The 21,341-nt window shown below is 37.6% G+C and overlaps 1 protein-coding gene across 2 annotated transcripts in view; it reads left to right on the forward strand.

Annotated features, from left to right (window-relative positions):
* The window catches only part of AMMECR1 (AMMECR nuclear protein 1), a 98,041-nt gene that overhangs the window by 63,187 nt on the left and 13,513 nt on the right, over positions 1-21,341 (forward strand). For both annotated transcript variants that reach the window (XM_053989925.1, XM_053989926.1), the window contains one exon: positions 18,152-18,266. In XM_053989925.1, the coding sequence (XP_053845900.1) occupies positions 18,152-18,266 (115 nt within the window). The remainder of the gene's footprint in view (positions 1-18,151; positions 18,267-21,341) is intronic.

The raw sequence follows: 21,341 nt of genomic DNA on the forward strand, positions 1-21,341 counted from the left end.
ACTCCACCACTTGTTTGGGCAGCCTGTTTCAATATTTGACAACCCTTTTGGTGAAAAAATGTTTTCTAACAGCCAGTCTAAATGATGCCTGGTGCAACTTGAGGCCATTTTTTCTTGTCCTGTCACTTGCTGTTCGGGAGAAGAGGCTGACCCCACCTGCTACAGCCTCCTTGCAGGTGGAGAGCAGTAACATCTCCCCTGAGACTCTTCTTCTCCAGGCTAAACATCTCCAGCATAAGCAACTCTGTTACACTATCATATATTTCCTTACTGCATTACAAGGTTCTGTAGGAGTGATTTCAGAGCATCCTACATTCCTGGGGAGGTAGGAAGTGGAAGGGAGGGAGCCAAAATGACACTTAAGAGGGTGTACTGAGTGCTTTTCCCACAGACCAAAGATGGAAGCTCCCTGGCCTAAGGAGAGTTCAAGAATGCTGAAGAGGTTGCAGGACTGCTGTTCTGCTAATTTGGGCCCCCTTGGGTAGGTGGTTGATAATGTTGCTGTGACATGGGCATCATCCAGGGCCCAGTATAAGGCAGGTTCTGCTTACCTGCCAGGCAGCAGCAGAGGTGAGGGGTATATTCTCATCACTTTGTAGCAATTTCATACCACTAGAACTCCTTAGCAAAAGAAAGAGATGTCTGAGCCAAAGCTGTGTTTGAAAGACATTTGGAAATACACAAGTACTGAACACATTTATTGCATACACATGTATATTCGTATGTAGCATATAATCTATAGCATATATGTGTTCTGAGTCAGAACTGGGCTGAAGTATATTAAGGCAGTTCAGTGTTCAACTTCACTTTATAAATTAGAAGATGTATATAGATATGTATATATTTATGATGGTCTTGCCCTCCAGAGGTATTAATAATGTTGGATCTTAGAACTTCTTTTTGTTTTCAAAAATGCTTTTGTTAAAATATAAAATTAAGGTATTAGCACTGTGATCTTGAAGTATTTACTCATTACCTCTGTTGCAACTGAGACAAAATTATTTTAACATATAGACATTTTGTACTGGCTCATGGATTTGCCTGCCATATCATTTGTATATAGATGAGATTTTACTGAAACTTGGAGCTGTTCATATTTCTAAATTTTATCCAAGCCAATAAAAGCTAGTTGCTTTGAGTGTGCTTGTAGACACTGACTTTACAAATAACAAGCACTTTAATTTGGGTAAATCCTAAGATCTGTTCTAGTGGAATATATGTTTATTAGTAAAGCAGTTTGTGGTGTAAACCCACGATAACAGAAAGTCCAAATGAAGTATATAAATCTGAATTTATTGAGCCAGACTTAGTTACTCTGTGTGAGTCAGTTCAGTAAATAGGTCTGTAATGATTTTGTGCACACAGTGCCAGGTTGTTACTTCAGGGAACTGTTGTTTAACAGAGCTGTTTGCTGCCTTCTCTCGAAGGGTAAAGCTAAATACCATACTGGCTCTGTAAGTGAAAAAAACCCCAAATTTTTGTTTTAATGATGGGTTAAATGCTTCTCCTTATTTTGTTAGGAAGGAAAGTCTTGTTTAGAAGAAAGGAGCATGCCCTAGGGAATACATGTTTTTTGCATATTGCATGTGTTGAGAATGTAGTGATTCTGCCTTAATTTTTTTCTTTATTTAAAAACAATCAAAACCAAACAAAACAAAAAACTGGTTTTATAATTGTTGCTCTATTATTCTGTTATTATGAGAAAAACCTTGCTAGACCCTTGGACCTAATGGTAGATAAGTCTGTTTCCTTAGCAACACTGCTTGAAAGAAAGCAAAGGAAAATGCCACAAATGGAAGGACAGTCCTTAGATTATTATCTTTATGAAAGGAGGAGAGCATAATGATGACCTCCAAAGCTTTTTCAGTAGAACCAGGATTATCAAATATTGATAACCATTTTACTGTTTTGCTGGGAAAACTGAATTATAGAATATGAATGCTTTGGCACAGGAGAATGCATTACTGTGTTTTGTAGAGTGAACTTACTCTTGGAGTTCACTGTTTATGAAAGGTATCTGAAAATCAAGGAAAAATAAATTTTATAATTAAAATTTGCTACAAAATTGCTGTATATGTATAAAATGGCTCAATGAAGTTTAGAGGGGGTTTTACTGAGACTTAAACTTACTGTCATAAGTTTAAGGTCTCAGCAGTAGAATTTGGTGTAACTAAGGAAATAGCCATTTTGAAATACTTATTTCATCATCTTATTTAATAGACATGCATTAAAAATTGGGAGTTTCAAAAATGTACTTTTATAAAATGCATGCTTAGAAAAAGACATGGTCAAGCAAGATAACTTTCATTAGTTAATGTAACTTGTGGTATTTGGAATAAATCAGATGTTGCTGGAATTTGATTGAACTGGTGCTATCCAGCAGTTACTCAGACTTTGCAGATGGGTTTCAGGAAGGAGCCATGTCATTTGTGACTCCAGTCTTACCCATGATGATCTTGCTTTTCATGTTCTTCCCACACAGTCTGCTATTATGTGAACAAAATGATGCATGCCCTGTAAGTTCAAAGACAGAGTTCTAGTTGAGTTGAAACATGAGTTTGGTTCTAAGTCAGATATTTGTCTTTGGATGTTAACTTGACAGAAATGTTTGGGAGGGGGGGTGGAGGTAGGGGAACTGGCCACCTGGCTTTCCTAGCAAAGCTCTATATTGCCATAACTTACTTTTCCTTTACTAGTACAGGTAGTTGTTGGTATTTCATGGGTTTTAGTCAACTTTTTAATCTCTTTATATGATAATCCTAAGGAGAACACTATCCAAAAATTGTCTAAAAATCTTTTATAATAACATTTGCTTTCTTTTGAGACTGTTGGTGACTTACTGATTGCTGAAGTGCTGCAAAAATATGCTGAGCTATGGGCCAGTGCTGCAGAATACAAGATAGGACTGTGCTCACAACAGAGGCAAAGGTGGAGTGTGTCTCAGAGCACTAACATTGTAAAGAAAGGATTTGTCTATTTGGAAACAGGACATAATGGAAAAAGTTGGCATAGAAATTACCTGCTTCTGGGTGAGTTTTTCTCTCTGGTTGTTCTCAGCTTAGCAGGTGTTAATTTTTAATATAGAGCAAGGGATGTTTTCCACAACTTTCTTCTGAGGGTAGTGAAACATCTCACTGCACAAACTGGCCACTACTTAAATGTACTAAATATGAGACATCCTAAGTAAGACTCTGGGAATTGAGGTGCAGCTGTGCTATTTTACATAGCTTGCCCAGTAGAAGTGCACTTCGGCTCAAGGAACTGTTTTTTACTGAAATCTGATGTTTAATACCAGTTAGCAGAGATTAGGCAAGGTCACAGGAAAAAGAATTGTCTCATGCTTACAAGCTGTTAAAATCTTTAAACTCTGCAGCTTTGTGTGGGAGGCACCGTGGGAAAGGAGTCTCTATTAAAGTTTTCAGTCTGTCAGCACCTCCTCCATTTAGGTGTTTTCTGATGCTTCCTTTTAAGACTATAAAGAAGAAATAACACAAACTGGGTGTGGGAAACTGGGCTCCAAAACCCTTGTTATCCTTGTTCACTTTAACACAAAGGTGTTGAAGCTTTTGAAATAGTTTTTTACCATTTTCCATAGATCAGAGTAATCAGAGTTAGAATGCTCTTGTAAACTGTAGCAGTGTTTTCTGGAATTTTTTAATAGTACTGACAGATACCTGTTTCTAAAATTTGTTCCTGTTGACACCAGGAAGAAAGAAGTTATGTCCTTTACAAGAGCTGTGCAGTTAAGATGGTGGAAAAGCTCTTGGAAGAAGAAGAAATAGCCTATCCACTGCTGGAACACAGGCAGCCATATAAATGCTGAAGAATGTCTGAAGACATCTGAAGTTAAGCACATTTCTGAGGTAGTCCTAAAGTCTTAGAGGCCCAATCACTCTGCACTATTTCAACTTATATCATGTGTATTTGTGAGCAAGTGACCTCAGAGTGGGGAGGGAGAAACAACACACAGTAAAGTCTTGAAAGATTTCTTGAATTTCATCGTTTACAAGTGACTGGAGTTTTACAGTTCATTGTAGGGGGTATATATACTTACCTGAAAATAACCAGGTTTTTCCTTTCTAACATTAATTTTAAAATGTCATATTAGGAACAGAAGCATTCCAGGTTTGTCTCTTTTCATTGAATTGCACGTGCACTTTTCAGATTCTGCAATTTTCAACTGTACTCCTTAGAAAAATGTATGGAGTGCTATATACACTCTAAATGAGTGTATATTTGTGATAGCCTTTATTTTAGAAACAAACTGAATGTACTTTGATTATTTTTTTTAGCTCTGTAAATAACTGTGTGTTGATGCAGTTCACAAAGCATCCAGTGCTGTGAAAGTATGTAAATAAACCATTATTTAGGAATATTTGTTGTATAACCAAAAAATATTTCTAATCTCAAAGATTCCTACTTTTGAGTTTTCAAGACTTTTAATTAAAACTTTTCTAAATACAGTTGCAATTTACATGTGGAGAATAGCTTTTGATCATGGTGGAGAAGAGCTTTTTTTGGCCATCAGTACGAATTTCTGTAGGACTGGTAACACTCAGTTCTTCAAGCAAGGATATTTTCTGTGGGGGAATGGTGACATGTGCCTGTGTCGTAAATATAATACGTAGGCTACAAAGTGTCAGCTCACATGCTTAAATTTAGGTTCCCTGTTCCAGTGCTATGGTATAATCTTTATTTCTTAGTGCAGATTACTTGCATTAAAGGGTCAGTTGTCAGGCAAGCAGTCTCTCAGGTTGGAGAAGTACAGTATATAAATAACTCCCACAAGAACTTGAGGAACTGGTGCAGGTGTTAAGAAGTGCTTTGCTGAGCCTGGGCACAGCTCCTGGGAACTTCTCATCTGTCAGAAGCTGCAACCCCAGCTTCAGTGAAAGAGCCCTTTGTGATCCTGGCAATTACTAACAGTTGTGGTTTAAGTCTGTATATGAAATCAGGTATTGCAAACTTTTAGCAGCAAGGAAAGGTGACTTTTTATTTTTACTGTATTTTTCAGTTCATTGGAATTCTCTTAGTTTTGATTTTACAGGGGAAAAGAAGAAAAGCTCCTGGGTTTTTTTTGAACAGTACAACTTTCTGTTACTTCTAGTTCAAGTAATTTTATGACTTCTGTAATACTACAAACTGAAATAGGTGTCAAGGTTCTTGTAACATGCAATTAATTTGCTACATTAGATACCAGCTTAATTGTGAGTAACGTTCTCAGTGCTTTATTGATAAATAAAAGCCAGATTAGAAAGGCATTCACATTGGTACAGTCAAACAGTATTTCTTACTTCAAGAGACTCTTAATTTCTTTCATTTAATGTTGCTAAAGTGAATGCTGTAGAATTAAAATATATATAGTATGTAATAAAAGGTTAAGCAAGTATTTTCTTCAAATACTGCCTTACATCCCATTTAACTGAAGCATCCATGTAAAGCCAAAATATAATATGACTCAATTGTTCAAACGTTGAAAGAGATATGTCTGTATGGAAAAAAAAAAGTTCTGTGTCCATATGTATATGCATTTAACAGCTTCAGTTCTTGTTTAATTAGAGTTAAAAGAGCTGCTTGTGTTATCTCTAGGCCAGTTACTTCCAGGTATTGTTGTTAAAGCCCCACATGTAATGTGTTCGTTTGGCCATGAAGAAAAAATGCTTGTTATATAAGTGAACACAAAGAAGGAAAAGGAGAAATGTAATTTTAAAGTAATTGAGAGGTCATTGTAACCTCAGTTCTACAGCAGGGCATCACTGCTTTTCACCAGAAATATTTTACATGCTCTGTCAAGAAATTGATGCTGGTTTTGTTTCTGTTCCAGAAACTTCTGCACGATTTGCAAGCTGGTTAGCTGGCCCTTTCTCATCTGTGCTGAGGATGCATTCTGCGGTTTGCTCACTTAGCTACAGAGAGGCTTTTTTCCTTTGACCTAGACTGCTAATCCCTCATTGCAAAGAGCAGCAGCTGTGCTTTGTCTGTGTAGGTCTCTGCACCGCATGCAGCCTCGTTTGCCAGGGCCAGCCCTCTTTGTGTGCTCAGCTTTTTCAGTCACTGAAAAGGGTGACTTTCTGGTTTGTTGCTCAGAAAACCCTCTTCAGGTTTGTGGAAGTCTACAATGCATGTGTTTTTGTTTTTTTTTTTCCCAAAAATATGAATTTCCAAGAGCTGTTACATATAATTTCACAAGTCTGTGTTTGACTAAAGCATTCCTGACATTCAGGAGTTGAAACATTTCATAAGTTGCTTTTTAAAAAGGTGATAATCTATTTCCATTTAAATATTACCCACTTTAGATAGATGTGTTGAATTGTATCTCTAATGGTACAGTTATGACTAAACCAATTTTTTGTGTGTCCCCACTGTATCCTCATTTACCATTGAATAGCTGGGCTTCAGTTGGTCTTGGTACAAGTCCCATAGTTAAACATATGTGGCAATGCAAAATGTTTGTGGTAGTTAAAAGCTGAATAGACACATGGACAGAACAGTCCTTTCCTGGTTTAGGCTTTACTGCAGTGAATGGCAAAACTCTACTATCTTCAAAGGCAGAAGAATTTGGCCTGTAGTTTTTCTAAGAAGATGTGATTTAAAATATCTAATTCATAAGCAGACTTTTCAAATGTATATAATGCTGTTGATTTAAATGCATTCCTTGAATACTTGAGTTAAGTTTGAGGCTACGGACAGATGTAGCCTAACCTGGACCTTTTGCCTTTTCTTCATTTCAGAACTTCCTTTTCATTCTACTTCACCTATTTTTATTTGCTACTCAAAACCTGGTTTAGAGTGAAAAACATACCGAGTGACAGCTGTCAGACTTGGAACTGAATGTACTGTTTAGCTGAGCTTGCAAACATTCTGTTGCTTGGGTATCTTGACCTTAGATAAGAGTGGTTTGTGAGTGCCCCATCCAGGCAGTTCTGTAAGCTGAATAGGTTGCAGGTGGTACAGAACATGCCGCCCCAAGTAGACAGAATTGTGACAGGAATCTGGAAGGAATAAAAGGATGAAATCGTGACCCGCTCGCATGAGCGAGAGAGAAGTGGCAGAGTTGCTAAAAGGAGAATAAGAAGATGGCTTACAGACAACTTCTTTGTGTGTGGAAGGTAGAGGGAAGGAAATTCAGGAAGCAAACCTTCCAGATATATAAAATGTGTTTATGTAACTAAAACATACTCTATTCATGCTTGATCATACCTTGATTTGCTAATGAGATTCATATATGAAATAAAAACCTGCACATGTACAAAATGAACAGAAAAAAGCCTTTTTGTTGCCTTAAATAGGAATTAAATTGTGTTGATGCAGCAATCCTGATAGCTGCATTCTAGAATAGTTTCATGATAGCAGGAGCAAGTGCCTAGAAACCAAAAGTCTCATGATGTAAGGAGGGACCATTTCTTTCCCTGAGGTCTTGTTACATGTGATGTGCCACAAGGGACTCATCTTGTGCCTGTCTTTTACTGTATTTATAAAAACACAGAATTAGTAAGATGCTATGAGCTCATTTATCATCCTCTACACTGTCAGCACTCAGATCTGCAACTCTCTGCAGATGTACTTGCAAGATGTGTAAGAGATTGTGTTTAGCTAAAAACCAGTTGGTTTGAACATAATCCAAGTTGAGTTGTGATACTGATGGAACACATTTGGGAAACAAGCCAGGATATTAATCTGTGTTCTGTATTTTGAGTGTTCGTATTCCAGTCTGTAAGGCAGTGTGGACCTTGGGTTGTTCTCTGTTTTTGTGTTTGCTGAAGAATTTGAAGACTGTATCCTGTCACCTTTTATTTTTCAGACTGTATTTGCTAATACCTTCATATTTCAGCATATTTTCTTGTCTTAATCTTTTTCTGTGAACCATTTACTGCAACACCTCACATAAGCAAATATGATTGAGCAACCTGGTCTGCTGGAAGGTGTCCCTGCCCACAGCAGGGGGTTGGAATGAAATGATCTTTAGGGTCTCTTCCAGAGCTATTCTGTGATTCTGCAATATTTGTCCTTCTAAACTGATTTACTGCATAATCTACTATACCTATTGCTTTCCTTATATTTAACCTGATTATGTATATTTAATTTTCCATCACTGTGATTTCAAAGTCCTGATCGAAAAACAGTTTCAGTGTTTGTGGCGAACAGTACTGAAACTGAGCAATAAAAATTCAACTATCATATTTTGATATAAAAATACAGTGTTTCTGGTGAGAGAAGAAATGTTGAGAAAATGAAGTACTCTTTTGTTCTAGAATCTCAGCAGCATAATTAAAAAAGACCCTCTTTTTTACAAGCTGCAGGCATTTGGAGATGTAAATGTTTAAATTATCTTCATGTATTTATATATAACTATATTGCTGACACATTTAGAAATGTTTTTCTGTATGTACTTAAGATGAAGTCTTTTCAAAGTTCATAATAAATTAAAATACCTCATTAATTTGTTCTTTTGTAAAATTACGGCTTGAATGCAGCTTTAGAGGGGGAGCAATATTTTGTGAATTGTTTAAATGAGAGTTGAACTCAGCTATTATGTGGCCTCAAAGATTTTTGTCTTGACTTCAGTATCTGTTTTGGAGTGAAATAATGTTCTTAGGTCAATATTGAGAGATGTGCCGGAGATGTAAAGAATTCTAGAGATTTCTTTCTATGTTCCTAGAGATTTGAGTGGCTAATGTTGCTCAAGCTGTGTGGTTCTAAGTTTAATTGAGCAGTTCATTTTTGTTCATTATCTAAACTTTGCCATCTGCTGGAAAGCCTTTTAGTGACATTATAATTTAGTCCAGTTGGAGCTCAATTAGATTTTTCTGACTAGTCTGTTACCATGTATTCACCAAACAAAAACCTACACACCAAACCCTGGTCAGTTTTGTTGCTCAGTTTTTAAACAAGCATCTTTAATCACTGTGACAAGCCTACTGTGTTATGCTGGGAGAACATTTTAATTGCTGTGGATTTAGCTTTTATGTAGCAAACCAAGACATTTCTGTGGAAATTGACACCTTTCAGCTTCCTGAGTGTTTATGACAAAAACAGTCACACGTTTTTGAATTCCATTGTCATTTATCCCAGCAGGATGTATGATGCAGGGACAGGTGAGGGACAATACAGGAAAAGGCAGAAAAGAAGCTGCCCCCCCTATGAAGAAACTCCTGTATACAGCTGCTGACCTGATGTTCAGGGTCTGTGCTGAGCAATTCCCAGTGCAGGCACCTGTGGGGCAGTGGATGTGCCCGACATCCACTGCCTCGTTCTGTTCTCGTTCTGTTCTGTTCCTGCAGGATGGAGTGGATGGAACAAGCAGTTGCAGCTCTCCACCTGCACCTTGGCAAATGCACAGTAACTGCTCACTCTGGGCTGTTGTGTGCTCCAAGCTGCCCCTCTCTCACTGTCCTGTGTAATGGGAAGATTTTGGATTTAGCATGCCTCTGTCAGGGTGTAGCTCTGAGCTGTTACTGAAGCTTTGCTGTGTCTTGAAGTTAACATAATTGAAGATTTTAATTTTTTTTCTGATGTAATAGGGTATATTGTATAGTAATGCAAAATGATACCTCATGCCTGGTAGGTATCCTACAGGCTACCTTTAGCCTGTAGGACTAAAACTGTGAGAAAAATGGACTCTTTACCTTATTTAGCCTTTTGAAAGGCCAGTGAGTCCTTTAGAACCACAGAAGTACTATAGTGTAAGATTTCTGGTTTCAGGAAACAGTAAGGAAGTTAAAGCCATAGAAACTTGACTCTCATGAATGTAATCAGGAACATACAATATCACTTTGTGAATCTTCTTAGTTTTAACTGAACTTTTTGATGCGAGCAGGTTGCAAGTGCTGTGACTTCTGTGATCATACTTTTGCACTTGAAGTCCATAACAGCACGTGCACAGAATTCTGCTAAACTGGATTTTAGGGAACAGTGAAGAACCTCTCCATATAAGCCTTTGTTGTTTCCCTGGTACTTTATGTCAGAAAGAAAGAGAAATTAATTTCAGGCATCATGTCCACACAGTATAGCAGCATCATGGCAAAATTATGACCTAGGTTTATTTGGAAGAACCCAGCATGATAGAATATTTCTCTTGTCAAAGCGGTAGAAAAAAATGTATTTGTTTCTTTCTGCTAAAAAGCCCTGAATTTATGGGTGTGTTGGTTTTTAGAGCTTCATGTTTGTGAGCTTGCTTTTCTTAAAAGAAATTTAGTGATAGTAAGTCAGTGAGGAGTTGGAGTTTTCATCTGCTATGTACCCAAGGCTGACAGACCCAACTGAGGAACCAGCAGTAGTGAAACCCCCAGGAGTTTCAGCCCATGGTCACTGGGCAGGTGCACATTAGCTGTGTGTCTTAACAGGTACTCACAGTGACTGCAGAGTCCTTGAGCAGCATCTCAGACCGTGTCAGTGCTTCGTGTGTGCTCTGGAGTGGATCTGTACCGTGTAGCCAGAATAAGAAGTCAGATAAGGATTTGTCTGGAGATTTTAAGTGCTCCTGGAAATATTCTGTAAAGGCTTCTTTTGATTTATACAACTGGTGGACTTTTTTATGGAAAAACAAGGGCCCAGAAGCTTACCAGCAAAACCAGTGTGGTTTGATTTTTAATTGTGGGTCTGGTTTCTACAATATATGTGTGTACATAAAAATACTCTTGAAGCCATTAAATAAGGAAAACATACAGACAGCTTATTTTCAGAGCTGCTGGCTGTCTAAAATAGAGACTTAATTGTCTTATGTAGCCAACATAGGTTGCCTTTCCTGATGAGCTTTTCTAAATGCTTAATTTATATATGTGCTCTGATTTGTCTTAAAAAGAATGGTATTTTTTCAAAGCTAAAATAACTGTCTAAAATAGAGCAGCAGGTTTTTCCTTCTCTTAAGTTACATGTCTGATTTCAGACAGACTGGGAGAAGAGAGTCTTTCTGGCATACTTCACTTTTTTGGAGTAAAAAAAAATGAAGAAATTGATTCAAGAAGCAGAATGCCAGATCAGTATTTTTTTGTCCCACTTGGAATTCTGTTACTGTTACCTGCTGTACTGTGCTGATAAAATCAGCTGAGAACTTCAGACATGTTCTTCTGTGCCACACAACAAGTGTGTATTTCTTTTTTTATCCTCTGACTACCATTTAGCAATATAATGTGCAGGAAGTATAAATGTTGTTCTTTCCCTTTCTGTCTCCCAAATGTAAGGGAGGGTTCAGGAAAAACACGTCATTCACAGTTGTTTTGTTTCCTGGAAATTTTTCCAGTCTGACCCAAAAAAAGAGCAATAATATAAATAAATGCTTTTTGCTTGCATTCAAGTGATTTGATGTTATGTTTAAATTACTCTTTGAAATCTCCATTTAAGTTGGCAAAATTCTGCTGGTCATAAATAAAAGTCGGTAGAAGGCTGACCTGTGGGTTGTGTTGGGCTGTCTGATGGCTTATGCTGACAGCTAGGAGGATTGTATTCATAATAATTTCTACTTTCTGAAGTAGAGCACACTCTGCCCTGCTTTTCTGGCTTAAAAATTAATTGCATGTTGTGACTTGGAAGCTGTTGGTTTTCTCTGGTCTCTGCCAAACCGAGCTATGAGAACTGATTTTCATTAGGAAAATACTGGTGGTCTGCTTAAGTGTTCCTTAATCGCTTCCTCTTGAAGTTACTGAATGAAAAAGTAAAAATCTGAACTAACTTCACTGCTCAGTAACCTAGTAATGGAACAGTAAATACTGTCTTTTGTTCTTGTTCTGAAACCCTGACACCAAGTGTCTCTTGCTGTTGTCTTTTCTTCACTGTTCCCTAAAATCCAGTGAGTTTGCCACTCATTAATTTAAGAAGGTTTTGAATATCTGGGTCCTTTGGGCTGAATTCATTGATGAAGGGCCATTTCTTTGTTAAATATATCTTCAAATGTAGTAGTAATTCTACTCAGCTTAGTTGGCTTAGTGAAAAAAATTCAAAAATCTCAGGGTTACACTTATTGAGCTAAAGAAAGAGCTGGTAGGATTTAAGTCTTTTCCCTACCATCTGAAAGTAGTGCCAAGGTACTACTTTATCAGAAGAGGGTAATAGTTTATCAGAAGAGGGTAATAGTTTGTAAAATAAGATCTTTAGCCTACTTTTCATATGTCTACTGATGATATTTTAAGAATTGTTTAGATGCCATAAAGTTATGGTTTGGTTTGACTGTGTTCTATATCAGAAACTGGTCAAGAGAAAATTTATTACAATAGAGTGAACTAAAAAAGTAATGGAAAATTAATTTTTAAATTAGATTAAATTTATCAGTTATGTTTGATTAAGCTTTTAGATTAAAAGCTTACAGAGAAGGATGAGCAGACTGAAAGAGATGCGGTCACAAAAAGTAGATTTTTAGGAATCAGGGATCTTGGATTCTGTTCTCAATTCTGTCACTGACTCAGTGTAAGCCTCCTAAATTGCATGAGTCACTTAATGTCTCTGCCTCATTCACACTTCCTATAAAAGTGAGTATTATTTACATCATGCCCAGTGTTTGACAGCTTCCTTTGCATCTCCTCCTCCTGTGTCATGTTTAAACCTTCAAAGTAATTTCCAGCAATGTACAGAACTGCATCCAGTTTTATCTAAACTCTGTCCAGTATAGGCCTGTAGATGTGACTATCCCCAAAAAAGAGCTGTAGTGGGAAATTTCACTGTTAATGTTTGTTGTTAAATAACAATGAGTAAAACCTTAGGAATTCAATTCATTTAATGCCACCATTCATCTGCATTAAAATCCTTCTTTACTATTTTTGATGCTTATATGCTATCAAACTTTTTTAAAGGATCTTTTTAATTCAATCACAAGGATTTTGTGGCATTTCTAAACAGAGTAATTAAACTCCACTACTACTTATTTCCCTAATTTGTGTTCTACTGTTTGTTTCCCATCTGCCACATCACATGTAAGAGCCCTAGGTTCTCAAGGACTGAATCTGACTTTTCTTTTTAAGGCATTTTTATAGCCTACAGAAATTATGGATGGAGAACACAATCATGTATTTCATTTTGGTTCACCTGCACACATACTATCATTTCAGGTTGTTCTAAGAGCTTCTCTAGTAATATTTTATAGAAAACAAGATGTAGTCTTAAGAAACATAAATATGTAAGGAATATATATATTTTTTTCAAATCATCATGCTGTTTATCACAGAAACTAAAAATACTTCAAACAATTCCATTTTCTTTTTATACTTTCAGTGTCTTTGAAGTGTTTGCAAAAAGTTGCAAGCTTTTCTATATCCCACATGCAAAGATGAGTGGTCCTTGGAAAATGAAATTACTGATAAACATTTCCTATCCCAAATAAACTTCATTTGAAGAAAAGCTGAGATTTGTATAGTATGGCTCAGCTGAAGAAAAACTGATAGTTGAGTAACACTTTGTTTTGGCTTTTTTCCTAACTGGCAATGACTTGATCTTAGGACATCCAGGACTGCATAAATATTTAACTAGAAAGGCCATGCGTATGTGTGCATGCATTTAATGTCTAAAAATAATTTTCCTTGAACAGGATTCAATTCTGACTTTACTTGCTTCACTTTTTACATGGAGCAGACTCTGTGAATGCCCTGTGAATGAAAAATGAATGCCCTTTTATTAGCCAGCTAGAATTCCCCTTGCTTGGCACTGCCTCTTTTCAACTCTTCAGTACTATATACTTCCATTTAGTCAGCAGCAATATATGTAATCAGTTTCTGGGCATGAAGGAGTAAAGAACAGATGGCCTAGGAAATGCTTTTACAATTATTGGACTTTTTCTTTAAAAGTAGTTTCGAACTCCACCTAATTTTTCCAATTTCTTTTGCTGATTATTTCCACTTACCCTTCCTTAATTCTAAATTTAACATAAAAATTGTGGAGTTAATATTTTTTAAACGTGGTATTTAATATGCCAGATTTCATTCATTCTTCTAACAGAAGAATTGAGAGAAAAATACAGCATTGAATAAAACTGTACAATCAAATTCTAAGGCTACAAAAGTACAGACATGTACAGATTCTCCTGTGCCAGATAAGAATGTTGATGACACCACAGTTACATGGTGATTACATTTTTTTATTCTGAGTTCAGACCAGTAACAAGCTTTTGAGGAAAGCAAGCATTGCCTTGTCTTGTTTTCTGCTTGCTGGGAGTTGGTTACCAGGAGGCACATGGCAAGTGCAGTGACGTGTCAGGGGAGGCTTAGGTCTGAATTTCCATCCATAGATGGTTGTAGAGTGTGTGAATTGGATGGTAAGGGCTAAACTGCTGCCTGTAGAAACTGTTTGTCTTTCTTCCCAGAACAGGAATGGCAAAAGGAAAAGCTCATGCAAGAATTTTTTTTCATTGCTGAGTAAGTGTTGACATCTATTGACACTTCTGAGATTGATGCCAGTCTGTCAAGCATTGAGAGCTGAGACTTGTATAACGTGGAAGCTGTCCTTGAGGAACTGCTGGGCACCATCCACTTGTTCACTGGCACCCTCAGAACAGTCATAGAGGTGATTTATTCACTACCCACAGAGATGAAGTTTAAACTCAAGGATAATGGCTGAGTTCTGAAGGGAAGCATCTCTAATGCCGTATGTCTCCTGCTAACCAGGCATTGGGAAATGCAGAAATGAAAGCAGTTCATCTGTGAAGAGTTTTACAAAGCTGGTGTGCTTTTAGGCCTTGCAAAGCTATCTGGAACTTACTGTAGAGTTTGGACCATGGTAGCAATAATAGAATGATTGAGAAGATGACTGGTATTCTAACTGTAATATACAGCACAATAAAACAGATCTTGGTTTTTAAAGTAGTATGTGATGTCCAAACTCATTAGGAAAAGGTTACAAAGTTTTAAGATAGTTCTTCTAAAGCTGGCACCTTGATAAAATTTTTGTTTCATAAATTTTGTTAGGAGACTGTATTTCATGTGTAGCTAATCAGTATATGCTCTCTTGTTAGCATTTCCCTTCAGTAGGTTTTATTCCAGTTCCTGATTGTCAACACAAGTTTCTCCAGGTAAATTTAGGTTTTACTTACAAAACAACAGAGGCAAAGCTATTTTGAAAGGTAGATAGGGTCTGAAGACAGAGAAGGGAGGAATAAAATCACAGTAATATCTGTGTAGAGTTGTCACAGTGGTGTCAGAGGCTGTTATTCAAATCTCTGGTCTTACTCTGCCAGGCTTCTCACTTACCTCCAGCAGCAGGAGTTTTGAGACAGGATCTCTGCACCAGTGTCAGTAGCAATATTTTAGTTCTCCTGAGGAGGTTCCATGAAGAAAAGGTATTTGTGCCAGTGTCATGGCTGAAGAATGGAGTAGGCCAGCTGAGCTTGCTGCTCAGTGTGTGCTGGTCACTGCATGGCACTGCTTTCACTGCACCTGAGCCACTTGGCTGCCTCTGTGTGCCTGAGGCTTTTTCACCTTTGTGTGCCTTCCTGCTCCCACTGCTCACCTGAAGCTTTCATATCTCAGCTTTTTATCAATATTTAAATATGTCATGATTTTGCTCATCTTGTTTCAAGTCATTAGCTCAGCATTTAAGTGGAGTAGCTGAGCTGGGGTGTCCTGCACAGGATCAGGGGTTGATGATCCTGATGGTCCCTTCCAACTTAGGATATTCTGTAGTTCTGGGAGACATGGCTTACACAAGCATGGGATGAGGTTTGTTTCTGCACAACTTGAAGAATGTTAAGTTACAGATGCTTTATCATCTAGCAATGCCAGTGCAGCAGATCTTCAGTGAGTGGGAATTTGCTGGAGACTTCTACTGCTACCTTTGTCTGCAGCACACAGACAACCTTTGCCTCAAAAAGTTGAAATTTACAGTAGATTTTGGCAGCTATAGGAATTGGAATTCAAAGACAAACTCCTAGTTCCAAGTTGTGCAAAAAAGAAAAATCTTTTGAAAGTTTTAAAGTCTTGCAATATGGGAAGTGTTTTGCTTGGTAAGAGGGTTGCAGAAATTTCAAGAAACAGATTTAAAGTAATATTAGCAGTATCTATGCATACAGTTGTTTGTAGGGATAACTGAATTCCTTGTTTGTTGATAAAATAATGCTTGTCTGTCTGGGTGCTTCTCAGTAGGGTGTTCACATAGATTGGTTATGTGACAGAGATGCAGGAGACCTCAGGGAAATGAGCCATCTGCAAATAAGCAAACCTGTAGTAGCAATGTATTCGAAGAGGATTAGGGGTTCCAATAATAATTTTTTATTAAAAAGGGGGGGTAAGATAAGTGTGTATACATGAACTTAGAAAATAAAATTCAGAAGAGCTTTCAAGTACAGCGATCTCATCTCTGTCTCAAAATACCTAAGCTATAAATAACTGGATTCCTGGAGAGTATTCTAGGAAGATACTCCTGGACATTTGCTGTGACCATGTTCTTGTACTCATTAATTTTGCTAGCTGCTGTTGGTAAAGACTTACTACTACATAGACTTAAAACTAGATAGACTTTTGTTTTGAGCTGTCCCTGTGTTCCGAGTGTCCTCCCTTTACATATGTATATTTATTTATTTTCCCCACCATGTGGGAGGATTTGAAAGCTGAATTAGGTTATTGGTATTTTGAGATGTTGTTGGTATGCTGTGGCTATAGGAGTTATCTCTGTTACTCTGAACACCAGAGAGCAGAGAATGGTAACTCTGCCTGGTTCCAGCAGTTCCAAAGCTAGCCTGGAAAATCCCATCAGCATTACCTGCTTCTGATACATCTTCAGTGGAGATCATTAGTTAAATATCATAGGCCTTATGGTTTAAATCTATTTTAGTGTTCCCAGTTCTTCTCAGGCCTGTGTAGAAAAGGACTTTGTAGTCTGAATTCAATACTGTGTTGTGTTTTGTAATATCTGCAACAAAAAATTTGCCTTCCCCCCCACCCCAGGAAAACGTAGGTCCTATTTTAACTCTTCAGTTTATGGTATTAGTTCTTGATGGGAAACTATTTCTGGTTGTACATATGATGATTTCCTCTAGTTAAACTTAACATGTGGTTTTTTTCTCACATGTCCTTATGTGGTCTGCTGTAATGAAGTTCTGTTACTCTTTATAAAAAACAGTGAATTCTGGTGCAGAGCCTGCAGCCATTATTCTAACACCATGGCCATGGCTGTGATTATATCAGCTATGGGGCACCCACTGGCTCTAGGCCAAATAAAACTATTAAGAACAATCTAATTTTTAGATGAAACAATGAGATATGTGAAGAGCTTGGGTGTATTTCAGGAAGTCTCCTGAATTCTCTTTACTCATCCAAAAGCTCAGTTGGCAGAATACTGTTTTTATTGGAGATGGGCATGTTTGTATTCACATCTTATTTCAAAGCTTAAGAGAATAAAAGATTGAGATGCTATCATCACATTAACCCCTTTGCCAATTTAACTGGTTCTTAACCAAACTTATGCAAGTAGGTTTTTACAAGTGTTCTTACTCGTGGCATTGCTTGCTGTGTGTTTCCAGACGTGCTGGCCTGTGCACAGGTAGCTCCCTTGGTGTGGATTTTACCCCAGTAGGTGTGTTTGTCTGTAGAACGGTACATCATCCATGGATTAGCTGTTTGCAAGCTTCCCTCTTACTAATCATGACATCTGCTTTGCAGAACCTCCTCAAGTCCTGTAGATTTACAGGTCTGTAGAGCCCTTGGATGTTTTCACCTTTTTATATTCACCTTTGTTAGTAAGCATGAATATTAGTCTTTTTTAGAGAATATTCTGCTTGTTTGGATTTTTTTTCACTGAATAATTAAATTCTACAATTTGATTACTGTATTAAGTGTTTGATCACTGTTGGCCATAGAACTTCCCCCTTCACTTTGGGCTGAGAAGTTTAATCCTTTTTGAAAGGAGTTAACAAGTTGCAAGTGGAAGACCTATTGCTTCTGTAACTTTTTTTCAAAAGCTTTCTGCTTCTGTAATAATAAAATTGTCACAGTAGCAAAATCAGCTCAGGAAGGAATGACCCTCAGATCATCATCTGATTGGCCAGCCAAGAACCAAAACAAATGTCTAAGGAAAAAGTTGGGAATGTTGATCAGAGTGTATGTTACACTGGTGACTGCGTAATCAAACTGGTCATCATTTCATCAGGATTTTTTTTTCTCCTTTATACTCTTCAGATTAGATCCTTGAAATTAAAAAAAAAAAAAAATCCTTTGAAATTCTGTTTTGTCTTCAACAGTGCCCTTAAAGATAGTCGTTTCCCCCCAATGACGAGGGATGAGCTGCCACGGCTTTTCTGCTCAGTGTCTCTACTCACTAACTTTGAAGATGTGTGTGACTACATGGATTGGGAGGTAAGAATGTCAGATATCTTTCTTGAAAATTAACATCTATAGCTGAAGTAACACTGTTTAAATGATCTGCATGTATTAGTGTAGCTGTCACTGTTTTGCACTCTGTACACATGGATATGTGCATGGATTCAAAAGACAGTTTTTGATAAAACTGTCGTCAACTCAAGAGTCTGAGCCGTGCAAATGCAATAAAGTAGTGGGTTTGCCCACATAGGCACTCAGAGTGGTCTGCATGGTTGTCTTGATGTCTAAGACTCCATGAAGGAAAGTATTGTCTGAGCAAGTGTGTCCTGAGGCCTCATTGGCAGCATCGACCTGGTAGATCAGTCCCTTGACTCTGGAAAGGGGTGTTCCAGTATGGAAGTTAACATAATGTATACTTGTAGAAACAAGTACTGCACAAAATTGCGGTCCCAGAACAAGCTGCTTCCATTAGCCTGTAGAGACATTCATCTTCTCCCAAATGTCATTTACTTTCAGAGTGAGTGTCCTGCACAGACCTCCCAAAGCCTTTGTGCAGTGAGGCCACATAAATCATTGCTCTCACACTGCTTACGCATGGAACTGAATCTATTCTAATTGCCAGGTTCTGGGAAACCTGCATGCATCCTCTTGGAACAGCAGCATAAATGAGATTAAAAAGCAGATGCTGATGTGTGTATGACAGTGTATACTGATGGAAGTGTTAGTCTGTAACGTTCTTTTCCCCAAATTATTTAGCATTGGATGCTTGCAGAAAACAAGGTACTTAAGATGAACTCCTCATCTCAGCCATCGTGTTGCATTCCTCATTCCTCTTTAAATCTATTTTTGAGTGGACATAAGAAAAATTTTGAAATTGTCATAGAATAGCAGACATTATAATGCCAGACTCCACAAAAGCTACAGTACTTGCCTTTAATAATAACTTAGCCTGATTAAATATTTAGAACTTCTTAGGAGAACAAGAGGCTTTCTGTTGTATTTAGAGATAAAAAATGTATATTCAATAACAATTGCACTTGTTAGCCTGCAGTCTCAGAAGGAGGGTATGAGCAGTAACCTCAGCATTACAGATTTTACAGTAGCTGAAAATTGACAAAGATGTGTTTCCTGTTCACCTCGTAGTAACAAGGGCTTCTTACTTTCTGCCATGTAATTCTGAATTGAGATGAATCCAGGTTTTCTTTGGGGCTTATGAGCATTTTCACCATAATGAGAAATACTCATTTTTTTATGTAGTGTCAAACCAAAAATAAATCTTAGCAGAAACTGTGTCTGCAGTCTCAACAAGAAGCTTTTACAGAGCCATTTGACATTTTAAACAGTGTTTTCAAGTAATCAAACTAATAACTATTACTACTGTAGCTAAAAATCAAAATTGTAGAATTTTTCTCCTCTATTAGGTTGACTTCTGATAGCCAGCACTGTGATATTTTAATTTCATTTATTATAATTTATTAAAAATCAGACTGTGAATACACTCAGAAAATGTGAAGTGCATAATGAAATAGCATTTAGCTCTTTGCATGCCATAGTCTATAAATATTATTAGGTGCTGTTTCATTGTCTCAATAATAAATGTCTAAAATGACCCAAGTATTCATCCTTAAGGAAAAGTGGAAAGCAAAGCCTGAGTTCAAAAATCCACTGTCCCTTTCAAAGACTGGTTTTAGCTTTGTTCCTGGGGTGACTGCTGATTCATAACTAATATTGACTCATAACTAATATGCAAAAAAGGAGGCTTTTACTTTCTATGCCCTTTCTATATTTTGCCGCAGAATTTGTAAGTAAGCATAATGCAGAACTCTAGTGTTTCTGAATTCTGATTGATTTTATGGATTCTTACAGTTGTTCTTATTGGAAAGCCCTGACTTACAAGGGAAGAATGTAGGGGCCAAAAATATAAAAGGCCTTGTGTTGCTTAGTTGCTCTCTCCTATTTCATTTAAGGTTTTCTAATGGTGAGTTGTTAAAACCCTTCATAAATTCCTACAATTCTAAGAAACGGTCACAAACTAGATTTCCATGCAAAAGGACCCAGAGGAGGGGGGTGATATATAAATATGAGATTATAAAATTTGTGGTTGTTAGTCCTTAAAAGAGTGATTCATCACTGTGTGTGCCTGGCAGCGAGATAGCTTATGTCACCCATTTGTCTTTTAAGGGAGTTGCAGTTATGCAATATTAATGGCAAAAGGACATTTCAGGATGTCTGGAGTATGATGTAAAGAGAGATTCTGCACCTTTCATCTCCTGTCATGCTGGGATCATCCTGTAAAACATCAGCCTAGTTAGGAGTCCCTGCTTTTGTAGGTGTGTTACTGATGATCTTGTGGGAGCCAGGTCAGAAATTTGCTGACACAGGTCACAATATTTCAAAATTGCCAATTCAGACAACTCAGTGCTCTGAGGGGCTTAGAGACAATGTCATCTGAAGTCAGGAGTGAAGCGCTCTGGAGACAGCAGGAGTGTCTTCTCTGTGCTGAAGCAGTGGTGGATGTTTTCTCACATTAAGGAATCACCTTCCCAAACAAAATAAATGAATATTTCAGCTGTAAAAAGCAATGTGAGACCCTTTTGCAGCAGAAACTTCCATCAAGTAAACAGGAGATCTGTGTGAATTCACTGTTGTTAGTTCCAACATGACTTCTCAAATTACTGCATTTTCATTAATTAGGGGAAAGTACACATCTTTAAAGGACCACTTCAATGCCATGTTCACAAGGATGCTTCCTGAAATACAACTTAGCATTCTTACATAGCTGTGACTTTGTCTGAATTGCAGTGCTGAACAGATGTAGGGCTTTGAAAGGTACACTGGGAGTGTAAGAGCTGCACCTCCAGTTCTGCTTCACAGAGCCCATGAACAGAGCACTGTGGTCCAGTTGCTGCTGGGATGGAGTTGCACAGCCTTTCCACCTCAGAGAAATGGACAGCATGAAAAACTCAAAGATGTGGGGTTTTTTGGTGATACTACTGCTCTTTTATTAAAGATCAGACAGCAAAGGACTAGTTACAAGACAAGTCATAATGACCACTTATTTTTAAACGTGTGCTATTGATAGCAGTCATTCCTTCCCTACATAAACTAATT

This window comes from Vidua macroura, chromosome 14 (assembly GCF_024509145.1).
Source record: "Vidua macroura isolate BioBank_ID:100142 chromosome 14, ASM2450914v1, whole genome shotgun sequence".
Lineage (NCBI taxonomy): Eukaryota > Metazoa > Chordata > Aves > Passeriformes > Viduidae > Vidua > Vidua macroura.